General features: G+C 29.9%; 1 protein-coding gene across 1 annotated transcript in view; it reads left to right on the plus strand.

Annotated features, from left to right (window-relative positions):
• Window positions 1–21,930, plus strand: part of LOC142318786 (uncharacterized) — a 36,299-nt gene extending 14,369 nt beyond the window's left edge. Inside the window, exons 4-8 of the mRNA XM_075355256.1 lie at window positions 2,386–2,574; window positions 10,766–10,933; window positions 13,557–13,676; window positions 18,721–18,792; window positions 21,477–21,930. Coding sequence (XP_075211371.1) covers window positions 2,386–2,574; window positions 10,766–10,933; window positions 13,557–13,676; window positions 18,721–18,792; window positions 21,477–21,644 — 717 coding nt within the window. The 3' untranslated portion in view covers window positions 21,645–21,930. The remainder of the gene's footprint in view (window positions 1–2,385; window positions 2,575–10,765; window positions 10,934–13,556; window positions 13,677–18,720; window positions 18,793–21,476) is intronic.
• The last annotated feature ends 68 nt before the right edge of the window (window positions 21,931–21,998 follow it).

Raw genomic sequence — 21,998 nt, forward strand, 5'->3', positions numbered from 1 at the left:
TTTTAAATGTGGTATGGATTTTCTGCTTAATATTACATTATGGACTTCTAATCTTTTTTCATTTTAATTCTTTTTCTAATATTAATTGTCTATTGATTTTTTATATACTATAGTAGCCTGCATTAATAAAATCAATTCTTCAGGTTTGATATATTTCACTATATTTTCATATAATACAGTAAAATGAGATTTGTCTGTCATTAATGTTGTAATGAATAAGTGGTATAGCAATCATGTACTAGTTTAACTTAACTATTCATTTTTTTATGATTGTGATAGAAATTGATTACTATAAGATTTTAATTTTTTTAACGTTTTGCCTTTTCCAGTTAGCTTGCTACTCAAAAAAATCTCTAATAATAGTTCATTAATTTTTACATGTATATATGTTATGTTCATAAATTGATTTATGGAGTTAATTTCTTGATAAAGAACAACAAATAAAAAAGCTCTGAAAGTATTCAAGTACAATATTGATAGTAAGAGGAGGAAAGATGTAATAGACAGTACTTTTGACTAACGCAAGAAAATGGGTAGAGATATAGATGGGCTCAAATTGATCTTTGGTGATGAATGGGTAGAGAAAGTATGTAATCGATTAAGCATGAGGAAGCTCAGTGCAGAAGGCATGAACTGCAGCTGTTTTAAAGCTTCAAAGTACACTGGTGTCCACGTTATGTCTATGTCTAGTTTTCAAATCTGTATAAAAACAACTAACTTTTGTTAGGATTTGAACCTTAGAACCTTTGACTTGAAAAGTCAGCTGTTAAACAACTAATTTACAATGATGAGTAAAAATAACATTTGATATTGATATAATTTACTAAAATTTATTCTTGAAAAAACAGAAAGTCGTAAAAGAAAATATTTTCTAGAAATTAACCAAAGTGATGAATTTGACATAGGAGTATATACAGGTGAGCAACATAAAACTGAACCCATAACATAACCGCTCAGAATCTATAGGTTTTGTTGGAATGAAATTTTATGAATGATATGGATAAATTAAATAAGAAAAACATAAAACGTAATTTAAATGTTGCATTTATTTATCTTATTGTTACAGAAGATGTTCAGAATGACCATCCTCTGCATCGATGCACTTTAGTATTCAACTGATCATATTGAGAGTCGTCTGATGCAAAACGTCAATTGCATTGATTTCTTGTTGAATGTTTACCTTCAGTTCATCAATATTGTGGGGATTAGATGCATAAACTCTCTCCTAAAGTAGCTCCATAAAGTAGATCCATAAAGTAGCTCCAAAGGAAAAAATCGCAATTAGATAACTCTGGGGAGCATGGAGGCCACCATCCTCTGCTGACAGCTCATTCATTGGTGAAAGCTGCATGAATGCGATTCAGTGAAACTTTCGATGTGTGACACGTTCTGTCTTGTTGGAAGAAGCTGTATTCGTTTTCATTAACAGTTAATCGCACATAGAATTCTTCAAAAATTGTGAAGTAAACTTGTGTACTGACAGTCCAGTCAAAAAATATTGGTCCCATTATATGATTACCAGAAATGACACACCAGGCACCAATTTTCTGATCATGAAGTGGACGCTTGAGTATCTCATGAGGATTCCTCACCATCCAATACCTGATGTTCTGCGAATTAACATGGCCAGATAAATGAAACTATGCCTCATCTGACATGAAATACAACATTGGGTCTATCTGTCCACCAACAGTGTTTTTGAGAAGCCAGTTGCAATAATCAAGTTGTTTTGATTGTTTGTCTCCATCAGTTTTTGCACAGTTGTAATGCAGTATGGTTTCAATTTTAATTCATGAAAAATTTTATGACAAGATGTGTATTAACACCAGATTGTTGGGATAACTTGTGATTTTTTGGACTGGTAGTAATTTTATTTTTAATACTGGCAATGGCCTGTGGAGTCCTAATGGAAGGTTGCCTATTTTGTTTTGCAGTTGAAACCAAACCTGTTGTATACTATTTTTTAACTAAATCGTGTATGCTACTCTTCACTGTGATGTAGGCATTTTTTCTACAAGTGACGTATTTTTCTACAAATACTTGATGTAATTCTTCAAACGATCTAGAATGAATATAGGCCTTAACTATAGCTATCCTCTCCTGGACTGAATTAGACATTTTACACAAACACAACTGCACTCACAGTACTGCACTGCAACAAAACATATACTGCACTGGAACCTAACCACCTGATGAACGGCAGCAACAATCAGTAGCAACATATACATCCACTAGTTGTGTGAGAGTCTTTCATAAATAGTGTTGGATAGTGGTTTCATTATGGATTTGGTTTTATGTTGCTCACCCTTTAATTTGTTAATGTTCATTCAAAATTCATTGAAATACTATTGGTTACATTATTTATTTTAATTTTTTTTTTAATAGGATGGTCTTGATGATGAACTTAGCGTGGAAGGTATATCGGAAACAAATGACAGTTCATCTGTTATTAACAATGATTCACTTAATTTATCAAATACAGCTGTAACAGGAGAAACTCGACAGTCAAAACAAACATCAAAAAGAAAGCTTACCACTTCTGGACTGAAAAAAAGTGAATCGACTAATCTGCAGGTAATATTTTTTTATATAATTATTTTATAAGTAACTTATAGCATATAGTTATTATATTATTTGTAAATTAATATTTACAAGAAAGAAACAAATTTTTTTAAAAACGTTATATATTTAAACAACCCTAATCATATTTTACAAAGTAATATCCATTCAAGTGGTGAGGGAAGACTGTCACACTCAATGCTGGAATTAATGGTTGAAATAAAAAGCTGACAACAAAGTTGTTATACTTTCCAGGCATTGGTTATTTATTCTTATACTGGGGATTCACGTAGTGTTACTGGCACTTTCTGAGCTCATTCTACTAGCAAAAATAATGAAAAAAGTGTCATATAAACATGGTTATGGAAATGCTCTATTAGCGAGTTACAACTAGTGAAAGATTTCACCCTGATTCCTGGGCAAAGAGTGAAATAAATCCATATTGAAATTCTACAAACCCAAATTAACGAGTAAATTTGATGGTTTCTTATACTTTTTGATCTGACAAATTATATAAAATAGGTTCCAGAACCATATCTCCAGTAGTTTTCACAATATCTGACGTAAAATAGAAAGGTTTGTTGTCTAAAAACTCCTTTTTTTTGTACATTTGTAATATAAATTGTTTGTTAAGTGACTAATAAATGTGTAAAATTTATTGATTATCAAAACTTGTAGAGAATTTAATTCTGAGAAAAATTGATGTAAAATAGCCCAATAAAAAACAATACAAGTTCGAGAAATTTGATTTTATTACTAAAACTTACCAATAAAAACAAATGGATTAAACTTACAAAGCATGTTGTTTGTTTTCTTATAAAGTGTAATGGTACAAAAAATAGTTGTATAAAAGATAGAAATAAAAAAATTAATAAAATGAAAAACCATACTGATGTTATTCAGACAATAAATTTTATGTTTCTTTCTTGAATTCACTGTCAAATTGAAAATTTGAGAAATTATGGTTTTGTAAGTTGGTGACAGAATTCAGCTAGGCAACAGTGCAATTTATGACATGTTATTTCATATTCGATGCAAAACAGAAAAAATGTATTATCTGAAAACACACTTTTTTTCTACGTTTGTTATAGAAAAACTTTGTTAAATGACTAAAAAAATGCATAAAACTTATTATCAAAACTTGTAGAGAAAATTGATGTACCTATGCTACATGTACAATATTATTGCACAAAATACTTCTGTGACGTCAAGATTGAACAATACATTGAGCTTCTAAAATGGCATTGCACAATTTTTTAATGATATTATACAATTTAAAAATGAATTCAAAGCTTTTTGAAAATCACTCAATTTATTGTCTCTCTGTATTGCACAATATTTTTCAAATCTTCAGTTACACAATAATTCAAGTAGATTTTCGGTTTTTGTGCAGTGTAAATGAATTTGTCTTTGTTTCTGATCTGCTGTAAACGTAATTTGTGGTATTTTATTTTTTCTGTTCAGTTCAATTTTGCTTTACAAGTGTCTAAATTTATTTACACAAAAATTTGGTCATTCAGACAAAAAAGATTTCTTATGAAATTTATTCATATTTATCATGAAATGCGTGTTCTTTGTAATCAAAATAATCCAAAGTATACTGACAGAAATGTAAAGTCATCTGCTTATGAAAAATTATTAGACTTCTACAGAAGTTAATATCTAGATGCTTTTCGACCAGATGTAGTTAAAAAAATCAACTTCGTGCTCAATTTTTGAAAAGAATTGTTGGAAGTAAAATAGTCTATAACAACTGTATCTGGGACTGACAACATTTATGAACCTCATCTGTGGTATTTCAATGAAATGAAGTTCATTGCGGACCAAGAAACTGCAGATCACAGATTGTCATCCGTGGAAGTAGAAGAATCTGAAGAAATCATTAATGTAAGTTTCTGTTACTAAATATGATTCAACAAATTATCATTATTATTATTATTAATATAAAGATGTTTTACTGAAAATATTACAAAATTTTTTATTAAAGAACTAAGTACAGTAACTTTTTTAATTAGATACTAAAGAAGAGTTTGTAGAAAGTTCTAAATTATAAATGTCTAATACTGAACTCAATAGTTTTTCAGTACAACCTTTTTTACATGAAAATAAATAAAATTATTATAGCATAGTGTGTAATTATTAATGACATTACTATTTGAAACTACACTTTGAAACACTGTAATACACTTACATACACTAAATAAGAAATAGACAAAAATTAATAGTTAATTCAATGCATTAGTTAGCAGTACCCTTCATCTTTCCAAGGTACTCTTCCTTCATTGTTAAAGTATTTACAGAGTTAGTCTCATTTCAATAGTGGAATTAACAATTCTGCAGTCTTTGTGAACTTGCAGAGGTTGAATCTTAGGATCAGTTGGTAATTCATTAGACATTATTATATTTCACTAGTCTGATAACAACTCCTTTGGTAAGTAAGAAATCATGATAGTTAAGACATGCTAAGGAAACTGTTGCTATGTTCTGTGGACTCAGGTTTATAGTTGTTTTAAACCCTCCAAACCATTGTGTTAAGACACCGAATGCATTTTCAGCAACCCTTTGGGCTCTAGAAAATCTATAATTATAAGATTCTATCTAGAATAAAGTTTCATTATATTTTCACTCAAGGAAAATGCTTCTTCTGCAATGAAAAAGAATGGAATGACTTGAGAAGTCTCTGACAACTGAGTTGGTTTTGGCAGATGTAATTGTTTATTTACCTGATGTGTATAAAACTGAGTTACATTTATAACCTCTCCATCTGATACTCCGCCATTACAACCTATATCAGCCATCAAAAATTCATATTCTGGTCCTGCAATCTCTATTAGAATTACACTATGAAACCCTTCATAATTAAAATAATGTGAACAAGCTTCTGGTGTTTTTTTTAATTGCAATATATTTCCCATCAATAGTGCCTGTACAGTGTGGAAATGCTATTTTTTTTCAAACTTTGATGCATCTTCCATTCATTCTTCTTCAGTCCTTGGGAACTGCAACTAATAATGCATTTTTCATACAAAAAGGTTTTTAATACTGAAGTGAAATACATAGTGCTTTAACCTACTATATCAGTAAACTATTAAGAAATGAATACTTTTTTATCTTCAATTCAACATAGATACTAATTTCATAATTAATTAAAATTTTTATGAAATTTAATGATTCCGCATTCCTGTTTAATTTCCAGTCATTTACCTTTCAGGATTCTCTTGAAAGCTGAAGAAGGATATGAACAATTTTCAACTTCTCGTATTCCAACCCTGCCATTTGCCCGTCCTACATCACTGAAAAAGTAAAAAAATCAGAACTGAAGATGTGCAGTATGAGATGGTTGGCTAAAACAATTCAAAGCCTTCAAAAAGAAAAATATTATTTATTTTTGCCCAATAGTGTGCAATAAAATTGTAAATGATACATTACAGCAAATACTGGCGGATAAACTGATAAAGTGAAGTTCTTTCCATTTTCCATATTGTGATACTTTTTTCTTTTTTTTGTCTTCAGTCATCAACTGAATTGATGCAGCTCTCTAAAATTCCCTATGTAGTGCCAGTCGTTTCATTTGGTATACCTCCTACATCCTACATTCCTAACAATTTGTTTTACATATTCCAAACTTTGCGTGCCTGCACAATTTTCCCCATCTACCTGTCCCTCCAACATCAAAGTGACTACTCCAGGATGCCTTAGGATGTAGCCTATAAGTCTGTCTCTTCTTTTAGCTATATTTTTCCAAATGCTTCTTTCTTCATCAGTTAGTTGCAACACCTCTTCATTTGTCACTTTATCTATCCATCTGATTTTTAACACTCTCGTATAGCACCACATTTCAAAAACTAATCTTTTCTTCTCAGGTACTCCGATCATCCAAGTTTCACTTCCATATAAAGCTACTCTCCAAACATACACTTTCAAAAATCTTTTCCTGACATTTAAATTAATTTTTGATGTAAACAAATTATATTTCTTACTGAAGGCTCATTTAGCGTGTGCTATTTGGCATCTTATATCGCTACTGTTTCATTCATCTTTAGTGATTCTACTTCCCAAATAACAAGATTCTTTTACTTCCATAGTCTTTTCTCATCCTATTTTTATATTCTGTGATCAATCTACTTTATTTATACTACATTTCATTACTTTCGTTTTGTTCTTGTTTATTTTCATATGGTAGTTCTTGCGAAGGACTTCATCCATGCCATTCATTCTTTCTTATAAATCATTTTTACTCTTGGCTAGAATTACTATATCATCAGCAAATCATAGAATTTTTGTCTTTTCACCTTGTACTCTTACTTCGGATCTAAATCGTTCTTTAACATCATTAACTGCTAGTTCTATGTAAAGATTAAAAAGTAACAGGGATAAGGAACATTCTTGTTGGACTCCCTTTTTTATTACTGCTTCTTTCTTATGCTCTTAGATTATTACTGATGTAGTTTGGTTCCAAACTGTTGCTGATTGGTTCCTGTAAATGTTAGCAATTGTTCTTCTATGTCTGTACTTTTTAAAATCCTAATTTTTTAAAATGCTGAACATTTTATTCTAGTATACATTATCAAATGCCTATTCTAATCTATAAATGCCATGTATGAAAGGTTGTTTTTCTTTCATTTTCCTTCTATTATTAGTCTGAATACTGAAATTGCTTCCCTTGTCCCTGCACTTTTCCTGAAACCAAATTGGTCGTCTCCTAACACTTCTACTCTTCTGTTAATTCTCCTTACGGAATGCTAGTTAAGATTTTTGATGCATGAGCAGTTAAGCTAATTGCTCTGTATTTTTCACATTTTTCTGCTCCTGCTTTCTTTGGTATCATGACAATAACACTCTTTTTGAAGTCTGATGGAACTTCCCCTTTTTCATAAATATTACATACCAGTTTATATAATCTATCTATCGCTTCCTCACCTGCACTGTGCAGTAATTCTGTAGGCATCCCGTCTCTCCCAGGAGCCTTTCTGCCATTCAAATCCTTTAATGCTCTATTAAATTCAGATCTCAGTATTGTATCTCCTTTTCCATCCTCTTCGACTTCCTCCTCTTCTTCTGTAACATCAGTTTTTCTAATTTATTTCTTCTGTATAACTCTTCAATATATTCCACCCACTTATCAACCTTTTCTTTTGTATTATAAATCTGTTACCATCTTTATTAACACATTAGATTTTAACTTACAACCACAAAATTCCCCTTAACTTTCCTTTATGCTCCGTCTCTTTTACCAATGATAATAATTTCTTTTTCCACTTCTGAACACTTTTCTTTAATCCACTCTTCTTTAACTAATTTGCACGTTTATTAAAAGAAATAGTATTTCTTAATTGTTGATAGTTCCTTTCACACCTTCATCACTAACGTTCTTATACTTTCTACGTTCATCCATCAGCTGTAAAATATCCTCTGATATCCAAGGTTTTCTTCCAGTTCCTTTGTTCCACCTAAGCTCACTTCTGCTGATTTAAGAATTTCCTTTTTAACATTCTACCATTCTTCTGTACTTTCTACCTTATATTTTTTACTGAGACCTCTTGCGATGTCCTCCTCAAAAATTTTCTTTACCTCCTCGTCCTCAAGCTTCTGTAAATTCTACTGATTCATCTTGACACTTTTTCTTTAGGTTTTTAAACCCCCAATGTACATTTCATTATCATTAAATTATGGTCGCTATCAATGTCTGCATCTAGATATGTTTTGCAGTCAAGTTAATTTCTAAATCTTTGTTTAACCATGATATAATCTATCTGATACTTTGCAGTATAGCCCTGCTTTTTCCATGTGTGTATTCTTCTATTATGATTTTTAAATTGGGAGTTGGCAATTATTAAATTATACTTTGTGCAAATAAGTCGGTCCCCTCTTTCATTCCTTTTGCCCAACCCCTATTCTCCCGCAATATTTCCTTCCTTGCCTTTTCCAATGCTTGCATTCCAATCTTCCAACAATTATTAAATTTTTATCCTTTTTTTTTGTGTTTAATTACTTTGTCAATTTCTTTGTATACACACTCTACCTTATCATTGTGGGCACTTGTAGGCATATAGAAATTAACAATCGTCAGCTTAGGTTTTGATTTTATCCTGATTACAATGATTCTATCGCTAAGCCATTTAAAATACTCTACTCCACATCTTTGATATTCTGCAGCAGTTGCATTTCCATCACACACCTCTGAGATAAATACCATGTCAGCATATGCCTTGGTTGTAAATAACAAAGGCATAAAACATCAGTTTTATGATACCAATTAAAACACACACACACACTTAATTAAACTCACCATACTGGCAATAATTCAAAGCAGTAACGTATAATATGCAATGCATTGATGTCATGACATAAAATGCATTGTTGGCCAGCTGATTTCTGTTATCAACTTACAAAATCATAATTTTTCAATTGTTCAATGTGACAGTGAATTTGAGAAAGATACATAAAATTTATTGTCTGAATAACAATAGTACTGGTTTTTTTATGTTATTAAGTATTTCTAATTTATTCTATTTAAGATTCTAATTCTATCGTTAATACAGCTCCATTTTTTGTATCGCTGTACTTTTTAAGAAAACAAATGTGCTTTGTACATGTAAAACCTTTGTTTTCATTGGTAAGTGTTAGTAATAAAATAAAATCTCTAGAACTTGTATTTATTTTTTATTGGGCTATTTTATATCAATTTTCTCAGAATTAACTTCTCTAAAGTTTTGATAACAATTTACACGTTTATTAGTCATTTAACAAAAATTTAATATTACAAAGTTTTTAGGCAACAAACTTTTCTGTTTTACATTAGATATTGTGGAAACTACTGGAGATATGGTTCTTAAATCTGTTTTATTCAGTTTGTCAGGTCAAAAACCACAAGAATCCATCAAGTTTCCTACTTAATTTGGGTTCGTAGAATTTCAGTATGGTCTTATTTCACTCTTTGCCTAGGAATCAGGGCAAAATTTTTTTGCTAGCCATAACTCACTAATAGAGCATTTCCAGAACCATGTTTATATGAAACTTTTTTCATTATTTTTACTAGTAGAATGAGCTCAGAAAGGATCAGCAACACTGAGAGTCACCTATATAGTGGAAAAATAATTATACATGTAAAATGCTACTTAAGATTTCTTCTTTGCAGTGGGGGGTAATTAATGTTTAAGTCTTATTGTAAAATTATCATTATTTGTTTATATAAATAAAAAAAAAGATTTTCTTATTTATTTTCTGCTCTGTACTACCAGAATCACCTTCCAAGAAAATGTTTTGATTTTTCTACATTCATTATGTAAAGTGGAAGAAACTAAATAAATTCCACTAAAAAGTATACAACCAATAAATAATTATCTAAAATTTATTTTTTTTGAGTGGGGGTGAATTATGAAATTCTATTAAAATATTATTACTAAAATATTTGAAAATTCATAAAATCAATATTTTTATACTTAAAAATTCCCCCACCCTCAATATTGCCCCCAAATCTATATAAAAACAAAATAAAATCATTTACTCATATAGTCATAGGATTTTCCAAACCCACACTCAGAGAAAATTACAATTTTAAGGTCTTCTATTAATATCAGACCCACACTAAGAGAAAATTAAAATTTTCTAGGGGTTCTATTAACTTCTACTTAGAAGACTAAAAATTCCTTAATCAAATAATGAGTACTCAAAAGTCATTCTACGGTTAGGAAGCAAACAACCTAAATAGAGATTTCAGTCTTGAAAAATATAATATTATGCTTAGCTAGTGCTATTCTTATTTGAAAAATAAATTTATTGTATATTTAAATTCCCATAGCAATGGGTTGTTATGCTGATAATTTACTTACATGATATAAAACTGTGTATTATATTTATTTAGCATCTTTACTGTGAATCTCTAAACTTAGAAATGTTTAGATAGTAAAGTGTATTGACATTTTTGCAAATTATTTTATGTATAATTACTTTGCAAGTTTGAAAAGTGGTCTCTGTTTCATTAGCTTGATTCGACTTGAACTCTGACATGGGTCTGTTGTTTTCACTTAAAAATTTATCTGTCTCATCTTGCTTATTAAAAATACATTAAAATCGGTTTGTCAAATCCATGTCTTGAGATCAAAATAAAAAAAAATTGTAGAATCATGTTGTCTATAGAAGTTTGATTTTGTGATATGATATGTAAAACACTTATATTATTGTATTAATTTTTTTTTATTTCTAGCCAAAAAAAATAACATTGGTAAGAAATACATCCAGCAGTATGAGTGCTTCAGAGAAGGAAAATCAAGAATCCTCTGATCAAGATAAATGTTTGATAAGTGAAGCCAAAGGTAATGAGTCCTCACCACCGAAGAAAATCATTAAGTTATCCAGTTTTACTGTTAAAGAGGTAAATAAGCTGTTGAAAAATTTTGATTTTTTTTTTTTTTTTTTTTTTTTGTAATATATACAGTGAAACCTGGTTAAGTGAGAAACCTCTACTACTGAGATTCACAATGAGGTTTAGGTCTGAGACCGTTTACCATAATAGCCTGTATAAGTAAGATAATTATTAATAATTTTTCATTTTAAATATTGGTCTGCACAGGTTTGTTTACAAACTTATTAGAATTTCTTCTGAACACATTTACTTTTACATTGCTCTAAGGTTTTGTATGATAAACAAGTGAATAAAAGTGCTCAAAATGTCAAAACAAAAGTGTAATTTATTGACAACTACTGATAAATTAAAGGTATTGTCTGTTTATCATACCAAGTCGTGTGATGAACTCTGTACAGAGTTGAATATACTGAAGTCTACTCTCTACAGAATAATTCAAAACGAAGAGAAAATTTGTTTTTAGTGTTGAAGGGAAAGGAAAAATGAAATGAACATGATCAGCAGAATATTCTGAACTTGAAAAATGTCTCTCAACATGGATGAAGCAGGTGCATAATAAAAACATTCCATAAAGCGGTCCAATGATTAAAGAGAAGAAGGTTCAAGAATTTGCTGATAGGCTCCATATTGATAATTTTTATGGCAGTAATGGCTTGTTGGAGGGCTTTAAGAGAAGGAATGATATAGCCTTCCTGATAAAACTTTTGTATATAAAGGTCAGCTTTGTGATGGGAAACTTAGCAAAAGATCAGATCACTTTACTTTTGTGTGCCAGTATATCAGGAACTGAAAAGCTGCCACTTCTTTTAATTGGGAAATCTAAAAATTCAAGATTTTGTAAAGGTATCAGAACTTTTTACCTGTTAATTATCAAAATAACAAGGCCTGGTTGACATCGGATATCTTCGCAGATTGGTTAAAAAGAGTGAATACCGAAATGAAGGTACAGAAACGAAAAATTGCACAGCCCTCAATAATATGCCTGATTTAGACTATGTTAAACCTGCTAATACAAGTAAATTGCAGCCAATGGATCAAGGTATTATTAGTAACATCAAAGATTACTGTAGAAAACAAGTCGTAAAATTTGTTCTAAAATGTATAGAAGAGAATAAATAGTTCTGAAGTCAATATCCTCCAGGCTATGAGATTTATGAGAAAGGCTTGGTTTTTTGTGAGCAAATCGCACCATTGCAAATTGCTTCAAAAAATCAGGATTCAAAGTAATAAACATTTTTGAACATGAAGGGTTACAAGAGAAGAAAGAGAACTGTCGAATGACACTTGAGGAATGGGACCAGATTATTAGTAGCAATGAAAATGACCAGCCGCCAACTTTTGAGTATTTTGTGTGTATTGATGATGAATTATTAGTTTTGGAGGAGCTAACTGAAGATGACATTGTTTTTGCATACTCTTCCTCCTGTTTGGAAATAGAAGAAGAGGAGTGTTCAGAAAGAGTGTCAAAGCGTGTCGCAGAAAAAGAGTTGGAGACTTTACATAACTTGAAATGTCAGATATTGATAATCCAGACATATTTGATCAGATTTATAATATTGAAAAACACCTTACGTTAAGTAGCACTAAAATACAAACTAAATTAACAGATTTTTCAAACTATAAGTTTTGTATTGTTTAAATTCATAAAAAGAATGAAAGTACTACATTTACATTACATACATAAAATATGCATTTTTATAAAACTTTTTTACTAATATAAATTAAAAAAGGTTCATTTTGACCTCTCTTAGTAGGGCCCTCTGTAAATGGGACAACTGTTATTTTAAACCTGGCTATTTGGGAACCTGGGTAAATGGAAAATTTCTTTAAGTGAGAAAAATGAAGGAACCTTGAGATCCCAGTAAGCCAGGTTTCACGGTAATAACACTCTGTCATTTTGTGATATCAAATCTTGTTAGTTTATTCTGATTACTTAGGAAGATTGCGTAGAGAATATTAGTTTGTAGTCAAATAATTAATTTTTTTATTATTATTAAAGGTAAGTACTTTCTAAAACCATTTAGTAAATGTATGATGTACTACATTAAAATAAACAACCTTGAATTATGAATTAGCCATATATTAACCACATTAAACTTAACAGTCATGAAAAAATCTATAAAGCATTAATTCCATTAAAAACTTAATCTAATAAATAACTTTCCTTTTTCTGATTACTACATAATGTATTATATATATAAGTATATGACATAATTATTAGATAAATTGTAAATATAAAAACATAAAAAAATAGATGTGATTAAAGGTGTTTTAATTACTAAAATATAAACTCGGGAAAATGTTAAGGTACATATATTAAACATAAAAAAATTTAAAAAATACTACAAGTAATTCACAAAGATGTTATTGGAAATTATTTTTAGCACATATTTATGTAGAAATAAAATATAATTAGTATTATTTAAATACTCATTGATAAAATAATGTTATTTTTGTAAAAGAAAATCATTTAATTATATTTTAAATAAATTGGGAAGATTTTTAAATGGTTGGTAATTTAATTAAGTATGGCAGCAGAAGAATTTAGGTCCAAGAACTTTACCATTTTTCCTTTCAATAATAATTTTTTTGTCTTAAATATTAATTTTGATTTTCTGTATTATTATTGTAGAGACTAGAGTTGAGAGCACAGAAGTTTGGTACATCAGTTCCAGTATCTAATGCAGCCAAAAAAGAAGCTCGAGCTATTAGATTTGGCCTTTCAAGTGGTCAGACATCCTCATCTTTGCCAGTGAGTTTAATTTTTATTTACTGTTGTTTTTTATAACCCTTATTTATTACGTAATTGTGTGTGTTTATTCTTTTGTAATATTAAGGAATTTGTTTCTCTTCTTTAACAATGAAAAATGAAACGACTATTTCATATTCAGAGATAATCCAGTTCTGAGAATTTTTAATTTTAAATTATTTCCAATTCTTACTGTAAATTATTTCTAATTCTTACTTTTAACTATGCCACTAATTGAACCCTAATGATCAGAATATACCAGTAGAATAAGTATTTGAGTTATATGCATCAAAGAATCTTATTTCACAATCTCATATGCAAGAGGTGATATAAATATAGGTGATAACTGTACTGTTTAAAGACCTTCACATCTAGAACTTCATCATTAAAGATAGCAATTCAAGAGTTCTCTAATTATAAGTAGTCTTAGATATATGATTTTAAGTTCATCTAGAACTTAAAATCTTTATTTAAAACTTAAAATATTTATTAAATCATTAATAAATATTAATGATTTTTTTATTTTTCTACAGGCTCTTACCTTATTAAATTGTTTTGTATTTACTCTGTATGAATATGTATATATTATAACAAATTTAGCCATTTATAAATAGCCAAATTTTTTAAAGTTTCTGTTGTAAAATCTTTTTAGTATAAAAGGAACGCTAGATGAGAGATGTATTAATCTTTTCAAAGGTCCACTATCATGAAGTAATGGCTAAAATTTGTGTAAAATTTCATGACAAGATAGAATTCTTATTCTTATATGCATGTTATTTTTAAAATTTTTAATAAATTGTTTTCTGTATTTACAGAGCTTGAGAATAATAGTTTCATAATACAAGGTGTGGCTATTAAACAACGAGACTAATGCAGCTACAGAAGAACTGCGCATATGCCAAATTCGTACGACTGACAGCTGTGTAGCGTGAAGCCTTCCCTTTCAATTGTTGCCACTCCAGTTTCTGTAGTAGATATATTAGTCCGGACGTGGCCTTCGTTTGGATAACATTTGTTTTTTTGTTTAGCTGAAAAAATGATAAGTGTTTTATTAGAGCAAAGAATTGTTGTGAAATTTCATATGAAACTTGGAAAACCACTATTAAAACTTATCTTTTATTAAAAAAAAGTATATAGCAACGAATGTTTGTCAGGTATGCGGGATTTTGAGTATAACCATTTCCAAGATGGCCGAGAAGATGATGTTTACCCAGGTCGCCCTTCCACATCAAAAACTGATAAAAAATTGCTAATCTGATCCGATCTGACCATCGGTTAACTATTTGTGCGTTTGCTGAAATTGTAGGAATTGACAAAGAATGCGTAAGGCAAATTTTACATAACAATTTTAAATGCAAAAAGTGTGTTCAAAAATGGTGCCTAAAATTCTCACAATCGAACAAAAAGAAGCTCATGAAAATGTTTGTTCTGACACTTTGAATGCCATTGAAAATGACGCAAACATCTTGGAAAGAGTGATAACATGTGATGAATCTTGGTTTTTCACTTATGAACAGAAAGGCTAAGTGTCATTCAGTGCATTGGAAGGCCCCCAACTTCACTGAGAGCTAAAAAAGCTTAAATGACCAAATCAATATTCAAAGCAATGATGATTGTTTTTTTTCGATATTCATGGGACTGTGTACCTTCACTGGGTTCCTGAAGGTCAAACTATTAATCAATATTACTACCTAAGGTCCTTGCTCAACTCTGAAAAAATAAGAAAAAACAACCCGAATTGTGGAAGAACAAGTCATGGGTTCTTAATCAGGACAACGCACCAGCTCACACTGCATTGTCTGTTAAGAAATTTCTAGCCAAGTTTAACATCCCAGTGTTAGATCATCCACCTTACTTGACTAACCTGGCACCATGTGACTTTTGTCTGTTCCCCTAGGTCAAATCTGCACATGTCATAAAAGAGCTCACAGAAGAAGACCTCCAGCACTGTTTCGAACAATGGAAAATTTGCATGCAGTGTTATAGTGAGGGGTGTATTTTGAAGGGGGTAATAACTAAATATGTATAAATTTAAAATAAAATATTTTACCCCATTATTATTGTTATTTAATAGCCACACCTCATAAAAGGTGTAAACATTTTGTTTAATGTCTCTCTACAAATATTAATTACTTGATTCTTATTGTGTAAATAAAATCTTTAAATAACGTAGAAAAAAGCACACTTTAGAATATAATACAAAATTTTTAATACCGAATTTATGAGGGCGGTTCGGAAAGTAACCTCCATTTGGCTATTAATAAAAAACCTGCATAGATAAAAATATTTCATTATATACAACTTAAAATACAGCTTTTAATTTTAGTCTAGCACTATAGCTTTAAAAGGGAAAATATTATGTTTGTGTTTGGTTCACTCCTTATATCTCCAAAAATACTGGTCTGATTTTGATCAAATTTGGTCAGATTACTAATATATATATATATATGTATAATCAAAGACAAAAGTATAAAACAAGGTACAGAATTCAATAATGCTTCTTACCTTATGCTTATTGTTATTTCATTCAAGCGGTTTCGAGGATTTCTCTTATCATCAGTTATGACAAAAACACTGTTTTTGAAGTCTGATGGAACTTCCTCTTTTTCGTAAATGTTACACACCAGTTTATATAATCTATCTATCGCTTCCTCACCTGCACTGCACAGTAATTCTGCAGGTATCCCGTCTATCCCAGGAGCCTTTCCACCATTCAAAATCTTTAATGCTCCATTAAATTGAGATCACAGTATTGTATCTCCTTTTTCATCCTCTATAACTGTGGTTCTCAACCTAGAGGGCGTAGAAGAATTTGAAGGGTGGCGTGAATATATTTTTTTTTTTAAATGTAAAAGAATAATTTACTCAGTTTTGTGGTTGCATGTATATTTTCAGAATTATCGTAGTTTTTTGTACATTGAACTCAAACGATTATTGTAATAACATACAACATTAGTGTAGCAACACTAATAGCATGAGAACTGTTACTCACTGAGCTGGTTTCCCTTTGTTATCCCTACTCCGGCATCATCTGGTGTCATACATACCACTGTCGTCAGTTGTGTGATTCGTCTCTGCGTGTGAGCCGCCATTTTTGTTGTGATTTTTAAACTGGGAGTTGGCAATTGCTAAATTATACTTCATGTAAAACTCAATAAGTCGGTCCCCTCTTTCATTTCTTTTGCCCAGCCCCATATTCACCCAAAATGTTTCCCACCTTATCTTTTCCAATGCTTTTATTCCAATCTCTTGACAGTTTCTTTGTATTCGCTCTCTACCTCATCATCATGGGCACATGTAGACATATAGACGTTAACAATTGTTACAGGCTTAGGTTTTGATTACAATGATTCTTTTGTTATGATTTTTGAAATACTCTACTCTTCCCTATCTTCTTGTTCATTACGAATCCTACTCCTGTTTGCCCTTTATTTGATGCTGAGTTAATTTTTCTAAAATCACCTGACCAAAAGTCGTTCTCCTTTTCTCATCGCTAAGTGGGCGATGTGGGTTTTTGCTAAGTGGATGTCACCCTCTCACCATAAGAGTGCTAGTGTAGCACTGACATACAGCTGCTGTAGTCATCTGCTATGTTGTGACATCACAGTTAAGCAGTAGAATTAAATAAATGAATAACATTTAAAGTGGCCGTTATTACCGCCACACCTGCGCAAATGAAGTATGGTATGTGCGGTGTGCGCGGATTTTAGTTAGAATCATTGAATTAAATAAACAAAAAGTATTATCCTACCCTACTAAAGGGCATTTGTATGTGTGTCCATGTTCCCCTTAACATAGGACCAGAATGTACCGATCACTAGCGGTAAATCCTGATTTGTTAGTACATGTCTCATGGTGGTCAGGTGCATACTTGTTATATTATATTGTTACTTGTAACAATATACAAGTATAATTATATTGTACTTGTTATATTGCATATATATATATATAGATATATATGCGAAATATATATTAATATATTTTTTTATTTATGTGATAAAATAACTATAACCAAAAATTAGGCACTGGAATGTACCGATCACTAGTGGAAAATCCCGATTTGTTAATGTTAATTTCTAGAGTGAAATTTCTAATTTAACTTTTGTTATATAAATTTTCTCATTAAAAAAAAATATATATTTTTACACAAGAGGTAATCAATTTTGGACTCTTAATAATCCCAGTCTGAGATGCCACCCGCCAGGACAATGTGCCTATGGCATGTCTCAACAGCTAGTATTTAAATAAAATTATAAATATTTTTAATTAAGTTGTGTATGTATGTGTGTATAAGCCATGCATCAGAATAAGGCCATGTGAAGGGAAAGTCCTACAACTGTCAGATTTTTTGTCAACAGTTGCCATTTAAATTCAGTCATTTGTCATAGCATTTCACTAATTTACAAATACCTTCATAAAATTCAGCCGCCTCATCATTGAACTATGACGCAAGCCATTTCTTCATGTGACTTTGAAGTAACTTAGGCAAGTCATTCAGAACAAACGCCGCTGTATGCTGACATCCGGTGTTGTTTGTTATGCATGGCAGCGCTCATCCTCACAGTGCTTGAAGAAATGAAGTACTTCTAATTAATTCCAGGTTATTTTTGATCATCCTCTTTACAGCCCGGTCTTGGCGCCAAGTGATTTTCATTTCTTCACTCGTATGAAGAAATGGCTTGTGTTGCAGCACTTCAATGATGATGAATTGATGCCATGAAAGGTTGGCCAGGTACCAGGGGGCTGAGTTTTATGAAGAAGATATTTGTAAATTAGTGAAATGGTGTGACAGTTGCTTGAATTTAAATGGTAACTATGTGGAAAAGTAGCTAAAAACTGTAGTTTTAAGTTGTATGTAATATAATATTTTTATCTATGGAGGTTACTTTCTGAACTGCCCTCATATATTAAAATTTTAGCAATTAAAAATTAGATATTTTCTTTCATTAATCAAATGAAACTTGTCCTTATATATTTATTTAATATTTGAATTAATATAACATATTTGTGTGCCTTATTTATTCATGTAATATTTTTGTTAATTCAGGTAGCCAGTGCTGAAGTATTAAAGAAAAGAGCAGAACGATTTGGGACAGCTGTTTCACCCATTTTGAAAAAGGTTTGCTAATTTAATTTGATGATGTAGCTATATAATTATTGTAAATTTCTTCTGCTTAAATTTTTAATTAATTGCATCAGCTGCAGTTCATGATCTATGATTTCCATTTCCCTTACAAAGTAACTAATTAATTTTAATATTTTGATTTTCTTTTCCAAAAACTATATTTTATGAAATTCTATTCTTGTAACCCTTGACCTAACAGCCAAAGGATACAATTGCTTCTCTCTCCCCTTCCATACCCATTCACTTTGAACATGTTTGTGCTGTTTGTAATCCAGTCTTGTGTCTTTCTACACAATTTTCATCCCTAATACTTCATTCCATTACAGAGTTAAAAGAAGGATTTATGTTCCTTAAAATTATGTACTTAATTAATTTAAAATGAAAATAAAGAAAACTATCAGATTATGACTATTTTTCTTTGCACTGGTCTGTAATATTAAAAAGTACATCATATAGTTTTAAACTTAACAAGAATTTTTACTTTCAGTACTTAAGTGAAACATTTTTGTTTCATTTAATTTTGTCATTTGGTGTCCGCTATGGTTATCCATTGAATATTTTCTAAATGTACAAATGTAATTTATTTTTTGAATAAATCTTGTTAGTGGTACTTTTATGTTAAAATTGTCAGTGGGAAATATGATAATATTTATCCAGGAGGATAAATCCCCTTGTCTGAAAGGTTTCATACAATTTTACGTGTAAATGGTGAGAATCATGTACATGAAATGTTTTGAGAATAGATCAGTATAAGATGTTTAACTACTCTCACTTTCATGTAACTCAAATTTGTTCATTCCAAACCTAGTACATATCTCTTGTTAGCAGTATAAAAAATGCATGCTAATCTTTTTTCATGTCTTAGTGATTATCTTTACAAATGTTTTGATTTAACTTGTAGTGCTGTTTAAGATTTATTGTTAATTTAAAAGGGTTATACTTTTTGTAAAGGGTTGAAATACAGATTATGACTAAAAATAATGACTTCAGAATTGGTATGAAAAAAATTATTAGCACGATGCTTTTAGAAATGTGATGTGATGATGTAATTTTCCAATGTAATTTGCGTTCCTTACTGCAACATCCTTGTTAACAACAATGATTGTATAACTACATCTATCCATTTATGATTCTGAGCCACCATTTTCTGTGAATTTTGAGTAAAAAGTAAGTCAAAGTAGTAAATTAGCAGATTATTTTTTGGGAGGAGGGAGTATTAACTGGACCTGGATATTTTATAGAAAATTCATGATGTATTCTCTAAAAAATTGTTATATTCTTTAGATAATTAATTATATATTCTCCTTCCTTTTTTTATTCAGTAATTCTTGTTCATGTTTGGGTAGAAATTGATAGATTAGGGTGTAGTTTTATTTGCACTATTTGTTCTATTCCTCCTTTTCAGAAGAACTACAGTAAGAGGGATTCTAGTTCATCAACTTCATTGTCAAAGTTGCTTTGTATTAAAAATCTTCTGCTGCAGAATTTGAAATAAGAACTTGGTTATCAGTTATGAGTCATGATTATTTTTATAAATATACAATGTTTAAAATGAAGTTTTTGTTATTTTGGCATGACATTAAAAGTCACGTCTAAAAAAAAGTTAGTGTAAGAAAATATATAGTAATTATCATAAAAGAAAACATAAAATAAATTAATGGACAATAAATTATCACAATGTAAACAAAAATAGCCGAGTACTTGGAATTATTAACAGTAAACGTTGATATCCCCTGGTTTTGATATTCTTCAACTTTCTAAAGTAATATAGTTGTTTGCTAGAATACTATTAACTATTTTATGGTCAGAGTCTAGTCCTTAATATAGTATGCTGTATGACATAGGTTGACTGAATTGTAAATCTGTCAACAAGATCAATAAGTATGCTTTAGGGGTCAGTTATCAAGATTACCCTACTTATAGGATTAATTCTAACATACTTGTTTTATTTTTTTAATTTAGTGCTAAATTACTTCGTAATATTTTTATTAAAACTATAATGTAGTTATTAACAATATTAAAAAATATTAACTATACACAATATATATTTTAAATAATTTTTTATTATGTATTTAAAATACATAAATGATCTTTCCTACCTGAAATCATTTTCAACAGATGACTTAATTGTAGTGTCACATAGTATTCTGTATATTTTTAGTACTTTTGATTTTTATTTAATAAACATGTGTGTGTGTGTGTGTGTGTGTGTATATGAATTTTACATTGCATTACTTAATTTAATCTTCTGATTTCTTTGTGAAAAAAATTGTTTATATTTACTAACTCAAACATTCAGATCTTGTACTTTCTCTTTTCTTTTATAATTTAATGTGTTATTATACTTTTTTAGTAACAATTTAATCCATTATTATAGGTTAAATATCTTAACATCTTGATTTTTTAACATAGGTGAAAAAGAAAAAAGAATGAAAATTAAATGTATTTAAAATGCGCTTACTGTGTATTGTGTACTGTACAATGCAACTATACATTTTTATTGATTTTATTATCCCTTTGACTAGTCTGTACAGGGAAATTAATTTTTTTTATTTTAAATTTAATGAATTTTTTATATAGTTTGCATTAAGCATAAAATTAACTTAATAGTGCCATGTATGTATTTTATAATAGTAAAAAGTTATTATTTACTTTTACTATTTATTAATTTGTTTCAGACTGAGCTGGAAGAAAAATTGAAATTGAGACAGCAAAGATTTGGTGTTACAAATGTTAGTAGTGGTGGTGATGGTAGTAATAGTAGTAACAATACAAATACACTTACAAAAGCAACTATAGATGAAAAGAAACGATTAAGAGCTGAAAGATTTAAATTAGCAGCGTAAACTGAAAATTAACAACATATTTAAATGTAACTGTAAGGTGTGCTTGTGAATATGTGTGTGTGTACGTATCCTTTTAAGCCCTACTTCTTATGGCACTTAATTTCTTACAGATAAGTTGAAAATATTATATGGACAGTTCTTTTAATTCATGAAAGTGTAATTATATTGAAATTGCTTCATATTTTGTATTTTACTATAGATTAATTTTTTTTGTGTGTACTGCATTTGTAATATAAGTTATTATAAAAGGATTAAATAAATAAAATGATAATTTTAATATAAAAAATGCCTGTTTATTCTTTTGTCAGTAATGTGTATATTTTGTGTGGCAATCATATTGCTGACAGACCCTGT

The sequence above is a fragment of the Lycorma delicatula genome, chromosome 2 (assembly GCF_047948215.1).
Source record: "Lycorma delicatula isolate Av1 chromosome 2, ASM4794821v1, whole genome shotgun sequence".
In the NCBI taxonomy this organism is placed as follows: Eukaryota; Metazoa; Arthropoda; class Insecta; order Hemiptera; family Fulgoridae; genus Lycorma; species Lycorma delicatula.